The sequence below is a fragment of the Hypomesus transpacificus genome, unplaced genomic scaffold, assembly GCF_021917145.1.
Source record: "Hypomesus transpacificus isolate Combined female unplaced genomic scaffold, fHypTra1 scaffold_381, whole genome shotgun sequence".
Lineage (NCBI taxonomy): Eukaryota > Metazoa > Chordata > Actinopteri > Osmeriformes > Osmeridae > Hypomesus > Hypomesus transpacificus.
In genome coordinates, this window is record NW_025813902.1 from 27085 (window position 1) to 45507 (window position 18423).

The window sequence follows — 18423 nt, forward strand, 5'->3', positions numbered from 1 at the left end:
TTATACTGTGCTGTGTGGTGTGTGTGTGCGTGTGTCCACAGAGAGAAAGAGATCAGGCCATGGAACCCTTTGCTGAAGCCCACCCACACACATCTGACCTGAGAGCACAAGAGGAACATGGAGAGAACGAGCAACAGAGAGAAAAGAGAGACAGAAAAAAGTGAGACAGACCACTAGAGAGAGAGAGAGAGAGAAAGAGAGAGAGAGAGAGAGAGAGAGAGAGAGAGAGAGCAGGAAGACAGTGAGTGTTTTACACCATACCTCAGGTCAGACACTACTCTCTCCACAGCGTCATGGAGAACACTTTTGATTGACAGGTCGAGAGGGCCAACAGCCACGGCCAGCAGCTCGCCAATTTGCTCTAGCGGCTGGCCGTCAGTCGCCATGGTGACAGCCAGGGCGTGGACTTTAGCTTGCTCAGAGCGAGAGAGGTCGTAGGCCCGACTGTAACCCTGTAGCTGATCCTGGAGGGACAGAGGACAGGAGGTGTACAAACATTCTGTCCAGTTGCACCTGATCAGGAGAACATTACTCCCAACATTTACTCAGTGGGAACTGAGTAATTACTATGATTATTATACTATACCATACAGCTTATATCGTGAGAGTGTGCGTGTGCAAGTGTGTGTGTGTGTGTTAATGCATGTGTGTGTGTGTTAATGCAGGTGTGCTTGTCTCCGCGGGCTATGACTTCTAAGACGTGTGTGTCATCTGTGACTAGGCAAGGCAGTGTGAATGTACAGTCTGTGTGACTAAGTGTGTGTGACGGCCAATGGGTTTTTGGACTTGAGGACAGGCGGGCGCACACACACGCACACACACACCAGTATGTAGAAGTGACCGTGGTGTGACTCAGTGTGACAGGCTAATGACATGCAGGGGCGTGGAGCCATCCGGTCCCCCTCCTTCGGAGCTGCACTCCATACATTTAGCTCACGACACCCTTCATCTGCCCAGGGCCCCGAGAGGGCTGCTTAGCCAAGCAGAACTCACCGGACCAATATACATAATAGACCTTCATTATCACCCTGCCTGTCAGCTGACCCTGGGAAAGGTCAGAGGAGGAGGACAAGGGTGTGTGTGTGTGTGTGTGTGTGTGTGTGTGTGTGTGTGTGTGTGTGTGAAGCGTTTGTCCACTGCAAAGGTGATATAAAGCTTCCATAAAACCCAGATGCAGTAGCGCGTGTTCTTCCTCCCGAGGGAGAGGAGGAGGGGGGGGAAGGGGGGGAGAGGGAGGCGGTACCTGGTGGCTGTCGTTGAGGGCCAGGATGAAGGCGTGGCCCAGCGTGTCCAGGTGGGCCAGGGACTGCTGCAGGTGCGCCAGGGCCCGCTCGGAGCCCGCGGCCGGGTCGGCGCCCGGCTCGCCCTCGTCTCCGCCCCTTTTCTTGCTCTTGTTGCTCAGCTGGCAAAGGGCTTTGAGCGCCCTCCGCACCACCTCCCCCCGCGTAGCCACACTTAGCTGAGAGAGAGAGAGAGAGAGAGAGAGAGAGAGAGAGAGAGAGAGAGAGAGGGAGAGAGAGAGAGGGAGAGAGAGATAAAGAGGGAGAGAGAGAGAGAGGGAGAGAGAGAGAGAGTGTAGATGTTATTTCCACTGAAGTTTGGGGGACAGCAGCTGTCCAGCACTGTAGCTCATCAAGGTCAGCATCATTATCCATGTAAAGACATGAGCTCATGTGTGTGTGTGTGTGTGTGTGTGTATCTGTCTGTTATGGAGATCGGTATGAGTGTGTGACTGTGGCTGCGGGGCAGCATGTACGTGTGGAAGCGTGTCTGGGTGTGCGCCCATAGCTTAAGACCTTGTGTAATTGATTCTATTCAGTGAGCGCAGCTTAACCATTCACGGAGAGAGGAGAGGAGGCCTTGGCTGTGGGGGGGTTTGCAAAATAATACTTCCCCCCCCTCTCCTTCAGCCCCAAAACGCTCTCTCTCTCTCTGTCTAGTCCTCTACTTTCACGGATGGACAGAGCATTCTATCTGGCTGCTGTGGGTGATCTCCTGAACAGAGAAAATAGATAAACCAATACAAGACCCCGGGCCAGGAAAGAGAGAGGAAAGGAGTAAGAGAGAGGTACCGACAGAAGTCTGAAAAGAAAACAAGCATGCACAGCAATATGTAGACAGCCGCATGGAAAATGAAGAGCGATAGAGAGATGATAGAGTGAGAAAAAAGAACACACCGAGAGAACAGACGGAGAAAGAGACAGAGGTAGAGAGAGGTTCGGAGCCATCAGTGGGTGACACGTCTGGGCGTGACACATGAAGCCGGGCCGGGCCGGGGGGGCAAGTAGAGTGGATGCTTGCACTAAGGGCTATCTGGAATCAATACCACAGAGGAAAAAGCTGATAATCCCCCTTTCACTGCCAACACAACCCCCCCCCCCCACCGACCCCCCCTCCACAAGTTGTTTTGGTTGGGCCCCCTGCTGGCTCCCACCACTCACCCAGTCTCCTGGGGGAGAGTGGATCCATCCACTGCAGGGGGGTAACAGAATGTGAAAGGTTAAGGCCACTGAGGGCTGGGGGAGAGGTCTGTTTTCTCTCTGATGGTGGAGGGATTAAGAAGGAATAGCGGGGAGGAGCAGAGGATGTGTTGGGGGGGGGGGCGGGGAGGAGGCGGGGAGGAGGCGGCAAGGCGGACGTTCGTTAGCGCTAATCTGCGAGTTAAAAAAGGCGCCGTAGGAAAAAGGTGCCTGCTGGGATTGGGAGTTTAATGTTCTCTGAAGTGAGAGGGGATCAATTAACCCCCCTGGAGACGAGGAAAGAGAGAGAAAGACAGAAAAGGAGAGAATGGAAAAAAGAAAAGACAAAAGGAGTCTTGGGAGAAGGGAAGATGAAAGGAGCAACGGCGTTTCGAGGCTCCGCCGGCCCCTGTATCGGCAGCTCCCGCCTGGACACTGAGGTCATGATGACGCGGAACATTGACTTCCCCTCTCCACACACCCAGCCAGTCACAGTCTCCACGAAGACAGGCCCTTCGGAACATCCCGCTCACCTTACTGGCTGCCTCGGGGGAGAAGGTGATGCCGTCCAAGAAGCGGATGGCGTCCGAGAGAACCAGTCTGTCCAGGTACTTGGCGCAGGTGTCGTAGGCATGCAGATAGTCCTGGTCGGTCTGGGGGGGGCGTTTCAGCACCTGGGGGTCCCCCTTCCAGAACATCTTGCCCAGCCACACGGCGTGGACAGAACTGGCCGACACCACGCCTCCGCCGGGCAGAGGCAGCCGATTGGCTAGTTTGGAGATGGACAGCACGTTCTGACTGGTCAAAACCGGTTCCAGTGCGGCCAGTGGGTCGGAATCTTCATCGGTCAGCTTGCGGTAATCCAGACCTGGGCCAGCCAATGAGGTGGTTAGAATAGGTTGCAACAGGCTCACATGAGAACACATGTCATATTGGATATATACTGTAGCATAGGTCCAACACGTTGGTGAATTACAGTCATCAGATTGTACCTTTAACTAAAACTAGTACAGTCATGATATCCTCTAATGCACAGCATTTCATGTATTGAAAACAAATCTATATTAAACATTAGTACTGGAACACAACACTTCCTCAGGCTACATAATCTCCACTCTTTGGTCAGGTCACACACACAACCTACAGAATCCCTTTAAGCTCCATGTATATTAGACTGTGAGCCTGTGAAGGATTGATGTTACGACTGTACATAGCACACTGCGCTCTGGAACACGGCGTGGAGAAGCATGTACAGCCGCTGGAGACAACACAAACCAGGCTGTTTGTGAGTGAGTCATCTCTTTGAAGAACAGTCTACTGGTCTGTGTGGAGGAGAACGATAGAGTACATCCTCATGTGCGTGTGTGTGTGTGTGTAGGGGTGATCTGGTGCTGGTGTGTGTGTGCGTGTAGGGGTGATCTGGTGCTGGTGTGTGTGTGCGTGTAGGGGTGATCTGCTGCTGGTGTGTGTGTTTGTGTAGGGGTGATGTGTTGCTGATGTGTGTGTGTGTGTGTAGGGGTGATCTGGTGCTGGTGTGTGTGTGTGTAGGGAGTTATGTGGTGCTTGTGTGTTCAGACAGGCACATTACGATGACAGCGCACGGCCAGGCTGGCCTCTAAATATTTAACATCAGCCTGTGGGGATGGCTCTATGTCTGGAACACAGGGGGATGCTCTGCACACACACACACACACACACACACACACACATAGACGCACACACACACACACACACACACACACACACACACACACACACACAAGGGGTTGTCTCCCAAAGACAGTCAGACATGCAGCCAGGAAACTAGACTCCAGAAACCAGACTGAGATCATGACAAACATGGGATGAGACCCGTGCAGTCACTACCCTGTCTGGGATGTGTCTGGGAGTGTGTCAGGAAGTGCTTGTGTGACTGTGTGTGGAAAAGAGAGAGACACATTTGGAGAGAGTGAGAGAGAGATATTTGGAGAGAGGGAGAGATATTTGGAGAGAGACGTGTCACATGAGGTGTTAGTCTCTGGGTAGAACAGAGTGGCCCTCCTATCATTACCACAGCAGGGTGTGTGGGTGGGTGTGTCGGGGAATCTGTTTGTTTCATGTCAAAGTGATGCGCGCGCGTGTGCGTGCGTGCTCCCTTGCTTGTTTGTTGTTGTGTCTTTACGCGTGTGCGTGCGTGGACACACTTGCGCGCGCCTCGCCGGCATTACGTGTCAGTGTTAAAAGGTCTGGTGTTATCGGGAACAGAGGGAGGAAGTGAGGCGTGAAAACGCTGCTGACAACTCGCCGACCTTTCCTGAAGTTCACAGCTCAGGAGTGACACTGCATCCGCCCCCACGAAACAGGAGGCCGTCTGGGGAGCCAGGTCTGAGATGGGCTGGGACATAGTGCCAGAGTCCTCCTGGAGGACCCATGATCCTTGCTACTAACATTCCCATCGATTCTGTAAAGCCCTGTGATAGTGGCTAGGAGCTACATAAAAATGCATTAAAATAGCCCCAGGGTTGTGCCCCAGGCTAGCAAGGTCTGTGAAGGTCGGGGGGGGGGGGGGGGGGTCAGAGGATGTGGACCGAAAAAGAAAAAAAGCGTAGAATCCAATAAGAGGCCCATCAGGATAGTGTGGAATCGTGCTCCGCTACATGACGCATGTGATCCTCCAAAGGACTACGGTTCGAAAACGCCATCTCGTCCATGACATTGACGTATCGAGTGTAGTAGAGGTCGACAACACGTCATCTGCAGGTTTGCGGCATGCCAGGGGAAAAAAGCTGGCGAATACGTTGTGTTTGGTTCTGCGGGTCGTTTTGTTTGTGGCGGGACGCCAGCTGGTGTGAAGGTCGGCCTCACCGTTGGCCACGGCCCGGAGCTTCTTGAGCAGCTTGACGTGGCTGTCTGGCTGGATGGCGGCGGCGGCGACGTGCTGGCCGCAGCCGCAGGCCTCCAGCAGGGAGTAGTAGAGGAGCAGGCGGCCCAGGTCGCTGCCCTCCACGCTGGGCAGCACGTACCTGCTCATGTGGCTCAGGAAGGCCTGGGGGTCGGCCTTCAGGGTCTCAAACAGGCCCAGCGCCTCCCCGCGACTCTCTATGTCCTTGGTGGAAAGCCTGGGGGATGGAGGGAGGGAAGGGGACAGTGGGAGGGAGATGGGGAAGGAGATGGGGATGCAGAGGGAGAGGAAGAAGCAGAGTTGGTGTTTAGCTGGAATAGTACCTGCCTTTATGACTATGCCGTGTCAGTTCCAAGTGTTCTTTGAAGAAACGAGAGCTGAGGAGACCGAGGCGGAAGAGTGGAAGATAAGAGAGTGGGAGAGAGAGGAGCAGGGGGAACGCTGGTAGTGCGCAGAAGGAGATGGGAGAAACACTGGCAGGACACAAGGGTTCGCGCAAAACACGAAAGAGGAGCAAAACAAACAGTATGAACAGGAGACACCACACGAAAAACTAGAGCTCGGTTCCAAGTACTCGACTGAAAGCACATCTGTCTGTCTCTCTGTCTGGTTGGCGGTGTCTGTCTGGTTTCCTGTCTGCCTTCCTCTCTGCCTTCCTCTCTGCTTTCCTCTCTGCCTGCCTGCCTGCCTGCCTGCCTGCCTGTCTGTCTGTCTGTCTGTCTGTCTGTCTGTCTGTCTGTCTGTCTGTCTGTCTGCCTGTCTGCCTGTCTGCCTCACACACGGGAGACATCAAAGCCAGCTGTTGTCTCGGAGGCCCTCCTCCAGACAGAGCTCACTAATAGAATAGCCAGCAGTGCTGTCACAACTCCAAAACACAGTGTTTACACTCCATCTCCTGTAAACACTCACCCACACATGAACCCTGTGTGACACACACACACAAGCACACGCACACACCCTGTGCATCCTCTGATACTGTAGAAGTGTGTGGGTATATGAATGTACACACAAACACACTCCACCATCCACTCTATAGCTACAGTATGTAGAGCATGTATCTAAGAGTTGTCCACATGCTGTTTGGATGTATGTGTGTGTGTGTGGGTATGTGTGTGTTTGTGTGTACATGTGACAGAAATAGATTCCTTTCTCAGCTCTGCTCTAAACTTGAAAAATAAAAATGTAATTCAAAACAATAAAATGATTCAGAAAGGGCCAGTGCCCTTATGATTTATGGCCAAAGTTGTCCGCATAAAACAGACTTCTAACAGCTAAGAGTAAATCAAACACTGTTAGATATAAAGTGTGTGCGTGTTTGTGTGTGTGTGTGTGTGTTAGAGAGAGAAAGTCAATTTCCATAATTTATTTGCTCTCTGACTTCATAGCTAGAGATCTGACTAGCTCTGCACCTTGTTTTAATAGAATGCATTTTCAGCAGAGAAGTAGTATGCGTGTGCCACAATGTGTGTGTGTGTGGGTGTGTTTGTGTAACATAAATATTCTTCCATGGAGAACCTTTGCATCCTGATGCAGGGTTATGGTTTATTGAGTCCACTTTACGATAAATTACAACCTGTACTTTAAAAAGGTGCCAGGGAAGCTATAATTGAAGGCTGGTCAGTGTGGGCGGGTGTGTGCGCGCGCACGTGTGTGTGTGTCAGATTTGTGGATGTGGATCAGAAAAAGATGGATGGACGGAAAGATAAACAGATAGAGACAGGTATGGAGAGAGAGAGAGGTAGAGACAGAGAGAGAGAGGTAGAAGGGGAACACACAGGGAAAGACAGTAGTGTGGAGCAGACCAGCAGAAAGAGAGCGAGGAGGACAGGAATGGATGGATGGAGGGGTGCAGAGATAGAGGAGAGGGCTAAAGAGTGTCTCACAGTCTCCAATTAACACAGAATAAACGCTTCAAAGGAATCAATACACTGCTAAACACCACACCAGCCCTTTATCCTCACAGTGTGTGTGTGTGTGTGTGTGTTCAGGGGACAGTCTCTGGCCTCTCCATCACTGCTGGACAGAATAGATAACGAGAGGAAAGAGAAAGACAAGAGATCAGCTAACGAGTATGTTTACTTGAGTTAGGGAGAGAGAAAGAGACAGAGGAAAAAAGCGAGAGACCAAGATAGGAGATGAAAAGAGAGAGGATGGAACTGAAAGAAAGAAAATATTCTAATACTGTAGCAACAGTGAGTGTGTGAGACTCATATTTACTGTGTGTGTGTGTGTGTGTGTGCATGAGTGTGTTTGCGCAAATGGAGATGACAGCTTGTAAGCCTATAGATTCCCACCCTTCTGTATTAAATGGCCTCTTGTCTAGGCAGCTTACTGAATTTGAACCCTATGCACACCCACACACACACGCACACAGATACAGACACAAGCAATTACAACCCGCTGTTCAAAATAACAAGACCATTTGTAAACAAATTAGCCTACACACATTAATGAAAAACAGAAACGTCTGCTTGAATAAAATAAATAAAGAACACATTCGGAATAATGGGCAAAGTCCCGCCAACACCCCAGAGCCTAATTTCAACTCCTTGATTACCGTGGCGATTAAATATGCGTACAAATTCAAAAATATGCCCTTCTTGAAGTTTCTGACATGGTAGAAGACACAACAAACAGAGTGTATGCTAATCAGGAGAGGAAAAGACCTCCTGGAGGAGAGAGAGAGGAGGAGCGGGAGGGATGGGAGAGAGAGAAAGAGAGGGAGAGAGGGAAGAGGAGAAGAGAAAAACTCTCACGCAGCAAATCGGTTTCATGCGCCGGATTTGAATTGAACAAGCAAGAGTGTAATGAGCTTCTATTTATACTGTTGTTCCTAACAGAGGAAAAGAACACACGAGAGAGAGAGAGAGAGAGAGAGAGAGAGAGAGAGAGAGACTTCCAGGGAAGTAGAGTGGGGGAAGTAGAGTGGCTCTCTGGTGCCAGTCTTGAATAGGTGGACACACCATGGAAGGGTTTAAGACCTGGGCTGCTGCTAACCACTCTGTGACAGAAGTACTTTAAATGGGGGGTGGTAGGCACAAAATCGGACAAATCTTAATTAGGTTTCGTGAAATCAGAGCAATGCTGATACATATGTGTGTGTGTGTGTCCTACCCGCTGTCAGTGAAGAGGAACTCCAGGTGGGTCATGTAGACCTCCCACAGGGGAACACTGTAGCGCTGAGCGAGGGACAGAGAGATATTGTACACACTGTCCTCCAGGGTCCTGCAACACACAAACACACAGCTTGAATACAAACCCCAAAACACCCGCACCCAGCAAATAACATGCAAACACATTCCTCCCCCGTCTGGCTCTTTTGTTTCTCCATCTCACTCACACGCACACATCAACAGACACCCCCCCCCCCCCACACACACACACACACACACACTTACTCGGCCAGGCCGAGGATGGTCTGCTTCTTGTAGTGTGGGTCGCAGCTGAAGCGCTGGATGTCCACGCCCCTGCCCAGCCCCTGGAGCACCTGGGCCTGCGTCAGGTCCGTCAGACGCTCGTTGTACACGTGCAGCTGACCGATCAGCTTCCCCAGCTCCTCCGGCCAATCCGAGCGGGCCGACACGTGCTGGGTGACCAATCGGATCAGCTCCTTGGGATCAGCCTACGGGTGAGGGTGCCGAGAGAGGAGGGAGGGTCGAGAAGGTGATGGAGAGAGGAAGAGGGATTTAGGGCCACAGTTCTAGTTTGCGATGCATGTTTTTGGTAAAAGGTTTTTTTGACTTTAGCTTAGCTAGCTAACACGTGAGAGATCCATATTCAAAGCCAGGCCTTCCTATACCACGCTATACTGTACCCAGGTACAATGCCCTCCCAGCTGTCTGGGTGGGTGTTCTGGGCTGGAGAGAGAGAGAGGAACACAACGGCCGACATAGTTGTTGCTTGAAAAGTGTGTGTGTGTGTGTGTGTACGTAAGAGAGAGGTGTTTTCCTGGGTGTCACAACAGCCAGGTTTTAACAAACCCTTGTCTCCACATGCCCCCACCCCCGTCCCACCCCCTCCGCTTGCTCACAGCCCCCCTTAATGACACAATCAGAGAAAATTGCAGTCATTTTCTAAACAGTTCGGTGAGAACAGCGATTGTGCTTACTGCAGCCCATCATCCTGCTTTTTAGACTCACACCGTGGGTACGTGCACGGCTATTGTGTGAATAAAGCAATTACTTTGATTTATAAAAATCCAGCCACCCATTGGAAACCATGATATGAATTTCCTCTGAAATGTCCTCTGCAGTTCTCAGGGGGAATGATGAGAGAACATCAGTAAATGTACTATAGGAACCATAATTACCTGCTTTACAATACCAGCCTGGGGGGAATTAGTTTGGGGACGCGCATTTGATTGCGACTGTGACAAGTGCTGGTGAGATGTGGGCGGCTGCTGGATCATCTTCATCACCCCTCACTAATTAAAACTAAAACAAGTGTCTGCTGTTAGTCTTGGCACCTCATTGGCTGTCGCCTGGTGCGGTACGATGGCTTATTCGTTGGTCTCATTTGCATACGGTAATTATGGCTGGTAAAACGCCTGTTGACTTCTGGGTTTTTTCCTTGATGAGGGAGTTGATATGTGGGTGCGTTCAAAGACTGTCTGGCGACAGTCTGGTGTGTGTGTGTGTCCGTGAGTGTGTGTGTGGGATCAGAAGAGGAACACCGAGATGTAGGAGAGGAAGGGAGGAGGAGGAGGAAGAGCAGAACGGAGAGGGAGGGACACAGGCAGAAGGACACAAGAGAAACAGAAAGAGGAGAGGAGATCATCTCAGCAAACGGGCAGGATATGACAGGAGAATCCAGGCAGGAAGTAAAAGGGAAGGAGAGTGACTCTGACTCAAGACGTGGAACAAGGCCAGGAGGTGGAGGAGGAGGAGGGAGGAGAGAGGGAGATGGAGGAATGGCCGAGTTCTTCAACACTGACAGATCTTCAGGGAACTTCTACCTGCCATTCCAACACTTCCAGAGGCAGAGAAAAGGAGGAGGGAGGGGAGAGAGAGAGGGGGGGGGGGATGAGATGAATGCTCAGCAGCGGTGGGCGATGGTGCCAGGGTCCACCAGACTGACAGGGAGAGAGCAAAAAAGGGTAAAACAATAAGAAAAAAGACAAAGTGAAAAGAAATAAAATAAAAAATTATCTGTGGCGTGAATGTGTTGGAGGTTTGACGGACAGGGCTGTGTTTGAAGGCCTTGTGTGAAATTAGCCTTTCGTGATGAAACACCACTATCCCACTCCCTCTCCCCACCCACCCACCCAACCCCCCCCACACACTGCCTCCACTCCCTTCATCGCTCCCATCCTCCCTCCACTCCCTTCACTCCATCTCTGTCTCGTACATGAATTCCTTCAAAACTCTCCATTGCTCTCTCTCTGCCCATCATTCGTTATCATGAACGAATCTCCCTCCCTCCCTCCCTCCCTCCCTCCCTCCCTCCCTCCCTCCCTCCCTCCCTCCCTCCCTCCCTCCCTCAGAAACTAAGCATTTTCTTTGAGGACATGAAGGAAGCCAAATGAAGCTGTATGACCACACAATGACAAGACCCCCCCCCCCCCTCCCTCGTCGGAGGCTCTCCTCGGCCCTCTCACGCTGGAGGAAGACGGCCATACTCCCTGTACACACCACACACATCCATCCACTGAAAGGCCAGACACAGTGTACAGTGAAGTGATGTCGAAACATCTCTCTTCATCTCTGTGATCAGAGGGCAGAAACACGAGCACGCACATCCACACACACACACACCCACATCCACACAAACACACGTTCCACTAATAATGATCATTATGAGTCCTACTTCTATCTAACGTAGGTCTAAGAGCACTTTACATCCAATTGGGTAATTAGTGCTATGGCTGTTTGGATGTTGGAGTGTGCTTTTAATGGGAATTCATGTCTGTCTGCAGAGGCGCGAATGTCCTATTAAGGCCCATGTGCTTCTAATGTAGGGTGCAGGGGGGGAATAGATCCAAAGGATAATTATTTAATAATCACATTAAACTTCACCCCACTAATGAACCCATCACTTATGAAGAACATGCAGTTGCTACAGACCTACACTAATGGATGCTTCACCCATTGGAGAGCCTTTTAAGGGGTTTTCCCCCTGACACATTGTGATAGGCTTCACCGAATGGATTGGGAATTGAGAATGGGGAGTGGGTCAAAATGACCTCATTAGACCTATAGATCTAATCACACAGGTATTTGGCAGATTCAACTAAACACACCTTTTCGGGTTCAATATGGCAAGCACAAGTGCTGTGAGGCAAGGTCAAGTCTGTTTACTGTTGACCCAGCCCTATTGTCCAGTAGGAGTGCAAATTTGAGTTTGACCAATCAGCTCCATCTTTATTACAAGGAGTGTTCATGTAAGAGCTGTCATGTTTTGAATGCAAGTCTCCTTTAATACATCAACCACTTTAAGTACATTCATGTTCTAAGAGAATGTGTGTGTTCACGCGTAGGCGCCTGTACATGTGCATGTGTAGGTGCATGCACGTGTGTGTGTGTGTGTACGTGTGTGTGATCCTGGCTGCTGCAGGGGGACGATAAATGGTTGAGTGAAAATCTTAATCTCTTTACTCAGCAGCCTGTGATACAGTGTCTGCACACTCACTGCAACAATTATGCAAAACAAAACACACACACACACACGCTTCTGCAAACAGCTAAACGTACGACACACCCGCCCTCAAACAGCAAGGCTGAGCAGACACCAGCACCAGCACCAGCACCAGCAGAACAATTATGCTAAGGGCCTCTTCTTTTTGCAAATGAGCGTTTTAGTCAACATAATGAAAACTCATTGAGCGCGAGAGAGCGAGCAGGAGATCGGCTCATAGTGCCTGGCGGCGCGATGAAATCCCATTCGCTGCGTCACAGAACGGGGTGTCGTCCTTCATGCCAACCAGCTGTGATAGGACGTCAGAGAGGAGCACCTTGAGGAGACTTCATAAGGGTCCGTGAGGACGAGCCGCAGCCCTGGGCCGCAGCCCTGGGCCCTCTCAACTCCAGGCGCGTTCAATGACTAAACCACCCATTCCAGAGTTACAAGAATCCCAAGTAAATCTGCTCAAACTCTTGAGTTACCCGCCAGACTTTCAAGTCACAGAGCCATGATCATGTGTTCATTTAGCAGACGCTTTTATCCATAGCAACTGACGGGGGGGATTCAAACCTGTGTCCTCTCGATCAGTGGTAAAAGGCACTACCGCTGAGCTATACAGAGAGCCGGACGTAGTAGGAGAGACAGATCCGGCCTTCAGCTCTGCTGTTCACAAAGAGCTTGGTTAGCTGTTGTCGGCTTTATCCGTCGTGGACAACACATCGCACATAAAAACGCAGTTGCCGATCCTCTCAGGTGCCCAAGTGAAGAGTTAGGAAAGCTTTCGCCAGCTCTCCCAGCCCTCCTCAGTCCTCTCAGTATTTCTCTCTCAGCCCCGTGGTGACAAAAACAAAATCAAAAAAATCAAAAATATGATAATAATCAAAAAACTGACTCCCGCGAGGACAACGGCGGCGTGCTCTTCAAATGGGGAGGAAACATCTTGTTCCGGCTTCATTTGCAATGCAAAATAAAACACCCCAAGATGGCAAAGCCCTCACTCAGGCTCCCCGCAGATCTCTCTCTCTCTCTCACGCACGCCCATCCGCACAGGCTCTGGGAAAGGGAATATCACACGCGGTGTGTGCATGCCTTCCGCAGATAAGACAGCGAGAGGGCGAGGGAACGAAAGGGCTGCAGAGAAACCCGTGATTAATGGTGGAGAGAGATAAAGCACACAGGCCGCTGGAGAGAGGGAGTCGAAGAGAAGGAGGTGGGATGATATGTACAGAAAGGACAGATAGATTATGGAAAGCACATTAGAGGTGGAGAGAACAGGCACGGCGAGAGCCTGAAAGAGAGAGAGAGAGACAGAGAGAGAGACAGAGAGAGAGATAGAGAGTGGGAGGGAGAGAAGGAGACAGAGAAAGAGAGATGGAGAGAGAGAGAGACTTCTTGTTTATATTAGTGTTTTGCACAGTAAAACCTGATGTCAGCTCATCAATAGGAGCAGTCAAACAGGCCCTGGAACCAGCAAGATAACAAGCACTCCCACACAGGGGAAAACAGCTCTGTCGAAAAGAACACTTAAAATAAAAAAAAATAAAAAAAGAAAGAGATTAGGAAATGAAGGTAAAACTGTGTCAAAGTGGAGAAAGAGAAAAGTTTGATTTTTTTTTTTAAGAAATGGACTTCCACTTCAGAAGTTCTAGAGAAATGGGGACGACCAGACATTAGATTAGAATGGAAAAAGAGCAGTGGAGTGTGTGTGTGTGCTTGTGTGTGCCCGTTCACTGGAAAGATGGAGGCGGTGGTTACGACCTTGAATGTCAGTAGGGACACACTTATCCACCACTCTGACTGCTTTTCATTTGGGTTTTTTTCTCCCCATCCCTTCTTTATTCTGTCATTTCCTCCCTTCCCTCCCTCCAATGTTAAAGCCCACTAGAGGCCCAGTCCACTTCAGGAAAAGGTCAGTGCTATTTCTCTTTTGCTCGCTCGCTCTCTCTCTCTCTCCCTCTCTCTCTCTCTCCCTCCCTCTCCCTCTCCCTCTCTCTCTCACTCGTCCTGCCCTCTATGGAGGGGGATGAATGTTTTAATGGTAGTACCCTCTTCCTATCAGTACAAGATGTCCACAGCAGTTGACCTATAGAGAGAGTATGTGTGTGTGTGTGTGCGTGCGTGCAGTTCATTCACTTTGTGAAGTGAATACAATGGGAATTAACACGCTTAGAGAGTAGACAAGGGAGTAGAGGCAGAGCAAGACGACAAGTAGGAACAGAGAGAAAAAAGAAGGGAGAGAGAGAGAGAGAGGAGGAAGAGCAGGAGAAGAGGAGGGGGAGGAGGAGGGGGAGCAGGTGATGCAGCAGGTGGGCAGGAATACAGGTATATCTGGGCCATGCAGACACACGAGTCAGGACAACCCCAATCAAACACACACACACACTACTACTACTACGACTACTACGACTACTACAGTCCTACTCACCCTGTAGAGAGTATGGCTCTTGTCTTTGAAGCAGGGGGCCAGGTGTGTGTAGATCTGCAGGCAGTAGTAGTAGGCAGCCAGCTGGAGGGACAGAGCCGAGTGGCTCTGCTTCTCAAAACACCTGTTGGCATCCAACACCTGGACAGGCAGGGGAGCCAGCGTCAGACAGCCTGCCTGCTGCAGCTCACCTCCACACACACACTGTTCTCATGGCAATGTATCCATGGTGCCTTCAGAATGATCAGTGGGTTCAATAAAGCATTTCACATGAGAGCTATATAGAGAGAGAGAGATACAAAGAGAGAGAGAGAGAGAGAGAGAGAGAGAGAGGGTGAAAGGAGGGAGGGGGTAGGGGGAATTGGAGGAAAGAAGGAGAGACAGGTGGGTATTGTGTGCGCGTGCGTGCGCGTGCCTAACCTGAGGCAGGGCCAGTAAGTAGGCCAAAGCCAGCGTCATGTCCCTGGGAAACGCATCGCTGGCCAGCTGCAACAACACTGGAGAATGGAGGGATATGAGAGAGAGAGAGAGAGAGAGAGAGAGAGAGAGAGAGAGAGAGAGAGAGAGAGAGAGAGAGAGATGAAGTGAGAGAAAGAGAGGGAGAGAAACATAAAGAGGGAGAGAGAGAGAGGGGATGAATATTTTATTCCAAACATCCCAGCCTCATTGTATTATCCCTTGTGTCTTGAAACCTGGCGACAGGCTATATCAGAAACACCCCTCTCTGGACGAGACAAGAGAGAGCAAAGGTAAAAATAGAGAGAGAGAGAGAGAGAGAGAGGGTAGGAGGTGGGAGAGAGTGCTCTTCAAACCCAGCATCATTAACAAAGCCTCCTGAGTGGTCCTGTCTGCCTGCGCATCTGTCCACAGGTCTGTCTGATCTATTTCTAGAGCATGCTCCAGTCTGTATGCCTGTCTCTCTGCCTGTATGTCTGTCTCTCTGCCTACCTGTCTTTCTACCCTGGAGGGAAGGGTGTAGTCTGTGAGTCTAGACGCCACCAAGTAGACTTCTCGAACCCAGAGGAGGAATATCCCACCTCACACTAGGGTGAGTACCTGCTGGTGTGGTCCTGACCCGTCACCCTGTACTGTCCCCCTGCACTGTCACCCTGCACTGTCACCCTGCACTGTCCCCCTGTACTGTCCCCCTGTACTGTCACCCTGTACTGTCACCCTGCACTGTCACCCTGTACTGTCCCCCTGTACTGTCACCCTGTACTGTCACCCTGTACTGTCACCCTGCACTGTCACCCTGCACTGTCACCCTGTACTGTCACCCTGCACTGTCACCCTGTACTGTCCCCCTGTACTGTCACCCTGTACTGTCACCCTGTACTGTCACCCTGCACTGTCACCCTGCACTGTCACCCTGTACTGTCACCCTGTACTGTCACCCTGTACTGTCACCCTGCACTGTCCCCCTGTACTGTCACCCTGTACTGTCACCCTGTACTGTCACCCTGTACTGTCACCCTGCACTGTCACCCTGTACTGTCACCCTGTACTGTCACCCTGCACTGTCCCCCTGCACTGTCCCCCTGCACTGTCACCCTGTACTGTAACCCTGTACTGTCACCCTGCACTTTCACCCTGCACTGTCACCCTGCACTGTCCCCCTGCACTGTCCCCCTGCACTGTCACCCTGTACTGTCACCCTGTACTGTCACCCTGCACTTTCACCCTGCACTGTCACCCTGCACTGTCACCCTGCACTGTCACCCTGCACTATCACCCTGTACTGTCACCCTGTACTGTCACCTTGTACTGTCACCCTGCACTGTCACCCTGTACCGTCACCCTGCACCGTCACCCTATACCGTCACCCTGTACTGTCACCCTGCACTGTCACCCTGTATTGTCACCCTGTACTGTCACCCTGTACTGTCACCCTGTACTGTCACCCTGCACTGTCACCCTGTACTGTCACCCTGCACTGTCACCCCACACTCTCCCTGATGCAGAGTCCCACTACACACTGCTTTGTTCCTATCTATTCTAGACCATTCCAAACTGCGGGGGCAAACCCATATCCATAATGATATCTATCATCCAACACCAGGTAGCCCCCGGCAACCAGTGCTAGGCCAATGCTCTTAGGGCCTCTGGGATTTGGAGCCAATCCAAGCCAATCACAGCCCTAGGCCAGGACTAGACTACAAACAGTGTCCCAGGATGGTGGAGGACAGACAGTGATGGAAATTGAGACAGACAAACACACACAAAACAAAGGCCAACCACTAGCCCCACACACACTCAACACATACTTGAAAGGCAAGCACCACCCTAACCTGGACAGAAGACCACTCTTACACAGGAGCTCTTTGAAGTAGGAGCACAACAAACCATCCAGCGTGAGAGACAAGAGCACAGAGTGGAACAGACTGAGGCGTTCTGAGCAGTGGAATGACAGACAGACAGACAGGCAGGTAGGCAAGCAGGCAGGCAGGCAGGCAGGCAGGCAGACAGACGGGTTGGCAGACAAACAGACAGCTTGGTAGGCAGAGTGACAGACAGATCGGTAAGCAGAGAGACAGACAGATTGGTAGGCAGAGAGACAGACATGCACACAGACAGTCCGACAGGCAGACAGACAGCCAGACAGACAGATAGACATGCAGGTAGACAGACAGACAGAATGGAAGACAGACATACAGACAGCTAAGAACACAAACCTAAACGAAAGCACTGCAAAAATGTGGTACAATCAAATGAACAAAATCTACACACAGCTGCACATGTCTGCAGTGTTATTGACACATAACCCTCTCATATTAAGGATGAGAAAAACAGATCAATAGAGAATAAAATGTGTTCGCTCCAACCCTGAACGCTAATGCAACAAGACTTTGGTTGTATCCATACATCAGGCCTCTGATGCCCTGCTATTCCACCATGACACTGTGTGTGTGCGTGTGTGCATGTGCATGTGTGTTTACGTGTGTCCATTGATCTGGGGATGATAAATTCATCTACAGATAAACCTGAGGCAGTGCTCGTGAGTGTGTGTGTGTGTGTGTGTGTGTGAGTGCATGTGTGTGTGCGAGTGAGATTTCACTGGCTCAGAGAGGCATCACCGCTTCCTCCCTCTCTCCTGGTCCATCTCCTTTCTTCTCTATCTGTTCCCCTCCAGGTCCCAATAAGCCTCACCTCAGAGAGGGCTTAGTACACACACCCCTCCAAACACACTGATAACATCAACACAGAAAACCACCATAGGGCCAAACACCAAACACACGCATGCGCACGCACACCCGGGCACGCACACACACACACACAGACACACACACAGACACAGTCCATGCGTGCCCCAGCGTGTGAGCAAACCGGACAACATTGATTAGAGGAAGCGAAGACATTGACATTGATTACGGTATCACTTGTGTAGGAGTGTGGAAAACAAATGATTGAACCCAGATGAACACACGTCCAATGTCACCCCACTCAGCTGTGTGTGTGTGTGCGTGCGTGCGCAGTCACTCCCCTCGGGCACTAGTAAGTCCAATATCAGTTGAATACGTATCTGCTGCAGCAGACTCCCAGATCACAATCACATAGAGTTTGCTCCAGTCTTGACAACATTAATTACTGCGACCCTTATCTGGCCCAGGTGAAAATCTATATGTTTATTTTCTAAAAGGCCACGTTGAAGTCTTCTGGAGGACGCGTGTCTTGGCCAGACAATGCAGCAGTCATTAATCGAGCATTGTTATCGGGCGTCGCCGGCTGTCGGGACCAGCGCTTCTCTTTCCCCGCACGTCCCGGTGACGCTCTGAGGGAAAGGTGACTTCTAAGACACACGTTCATTTCCATAAATGAGGGAGGCCTCCTGACTGAAGATGGATATGCTCAATGAGAGAGTGTGTGTGTGTGTGTTCCCTGGGTGCGTGTGTTCCCTGTGTGCGTCTGCGTGTTAAACCAAAGGGTGACAATGTGTGTGTGTGTGTGTGTTCCCTGCGGGTCTAAGAACACGGGTATACACCTCGAGCTCGGTATGTGCCCACCATAAAGAGTGTGTATCTCGAATCCGGCGTTTTTGCCATTTG

The 18423-nt window shown here is 50.9% G+C and overlaps 1 protein-coding gene across 2 annotated transcripts in view; it reads right to left on the reverse strand.

The window, feature by feature from the left end:
- Positions 1-18423, reverse strand: part of nbas (NBAS subunit of NRZ tethering complex) — a 66062-nt gene that overhangs the window by 24419 nt on the left and 23220 nt on the right. For both annotated transcript variants that reach the window (XM_047016463.1, XM_047016462.1), the window contains 8 exons: positions 14801-14877; positions 14384-14521; positions 8739-8962; positions 8455-8565; positions 5304-5557; positions 2993-3327; positions 1244-1459; positions 262-464 (listed from right to left, as the gene is read on the reverse strand). In XM_047016463.1, the coding sequence (XP_046872419.1) occupies positions 262-464; positions 1244-1459; positions 2993-3327; positions 5304-5557; positions 8455-8565; positions 8739-8962; positions 14384-14521; positions 14801-14877 (1558 nt within the window). The remainder of the gene's footprint in view (positions 1-261; positions 465-1243; positions 1460-2992; positions 3328-5303; positions 5558-8454; positions 8566-8738; positions 8963-14383; positions 14522-14800; positions 14878-18423) is intronic.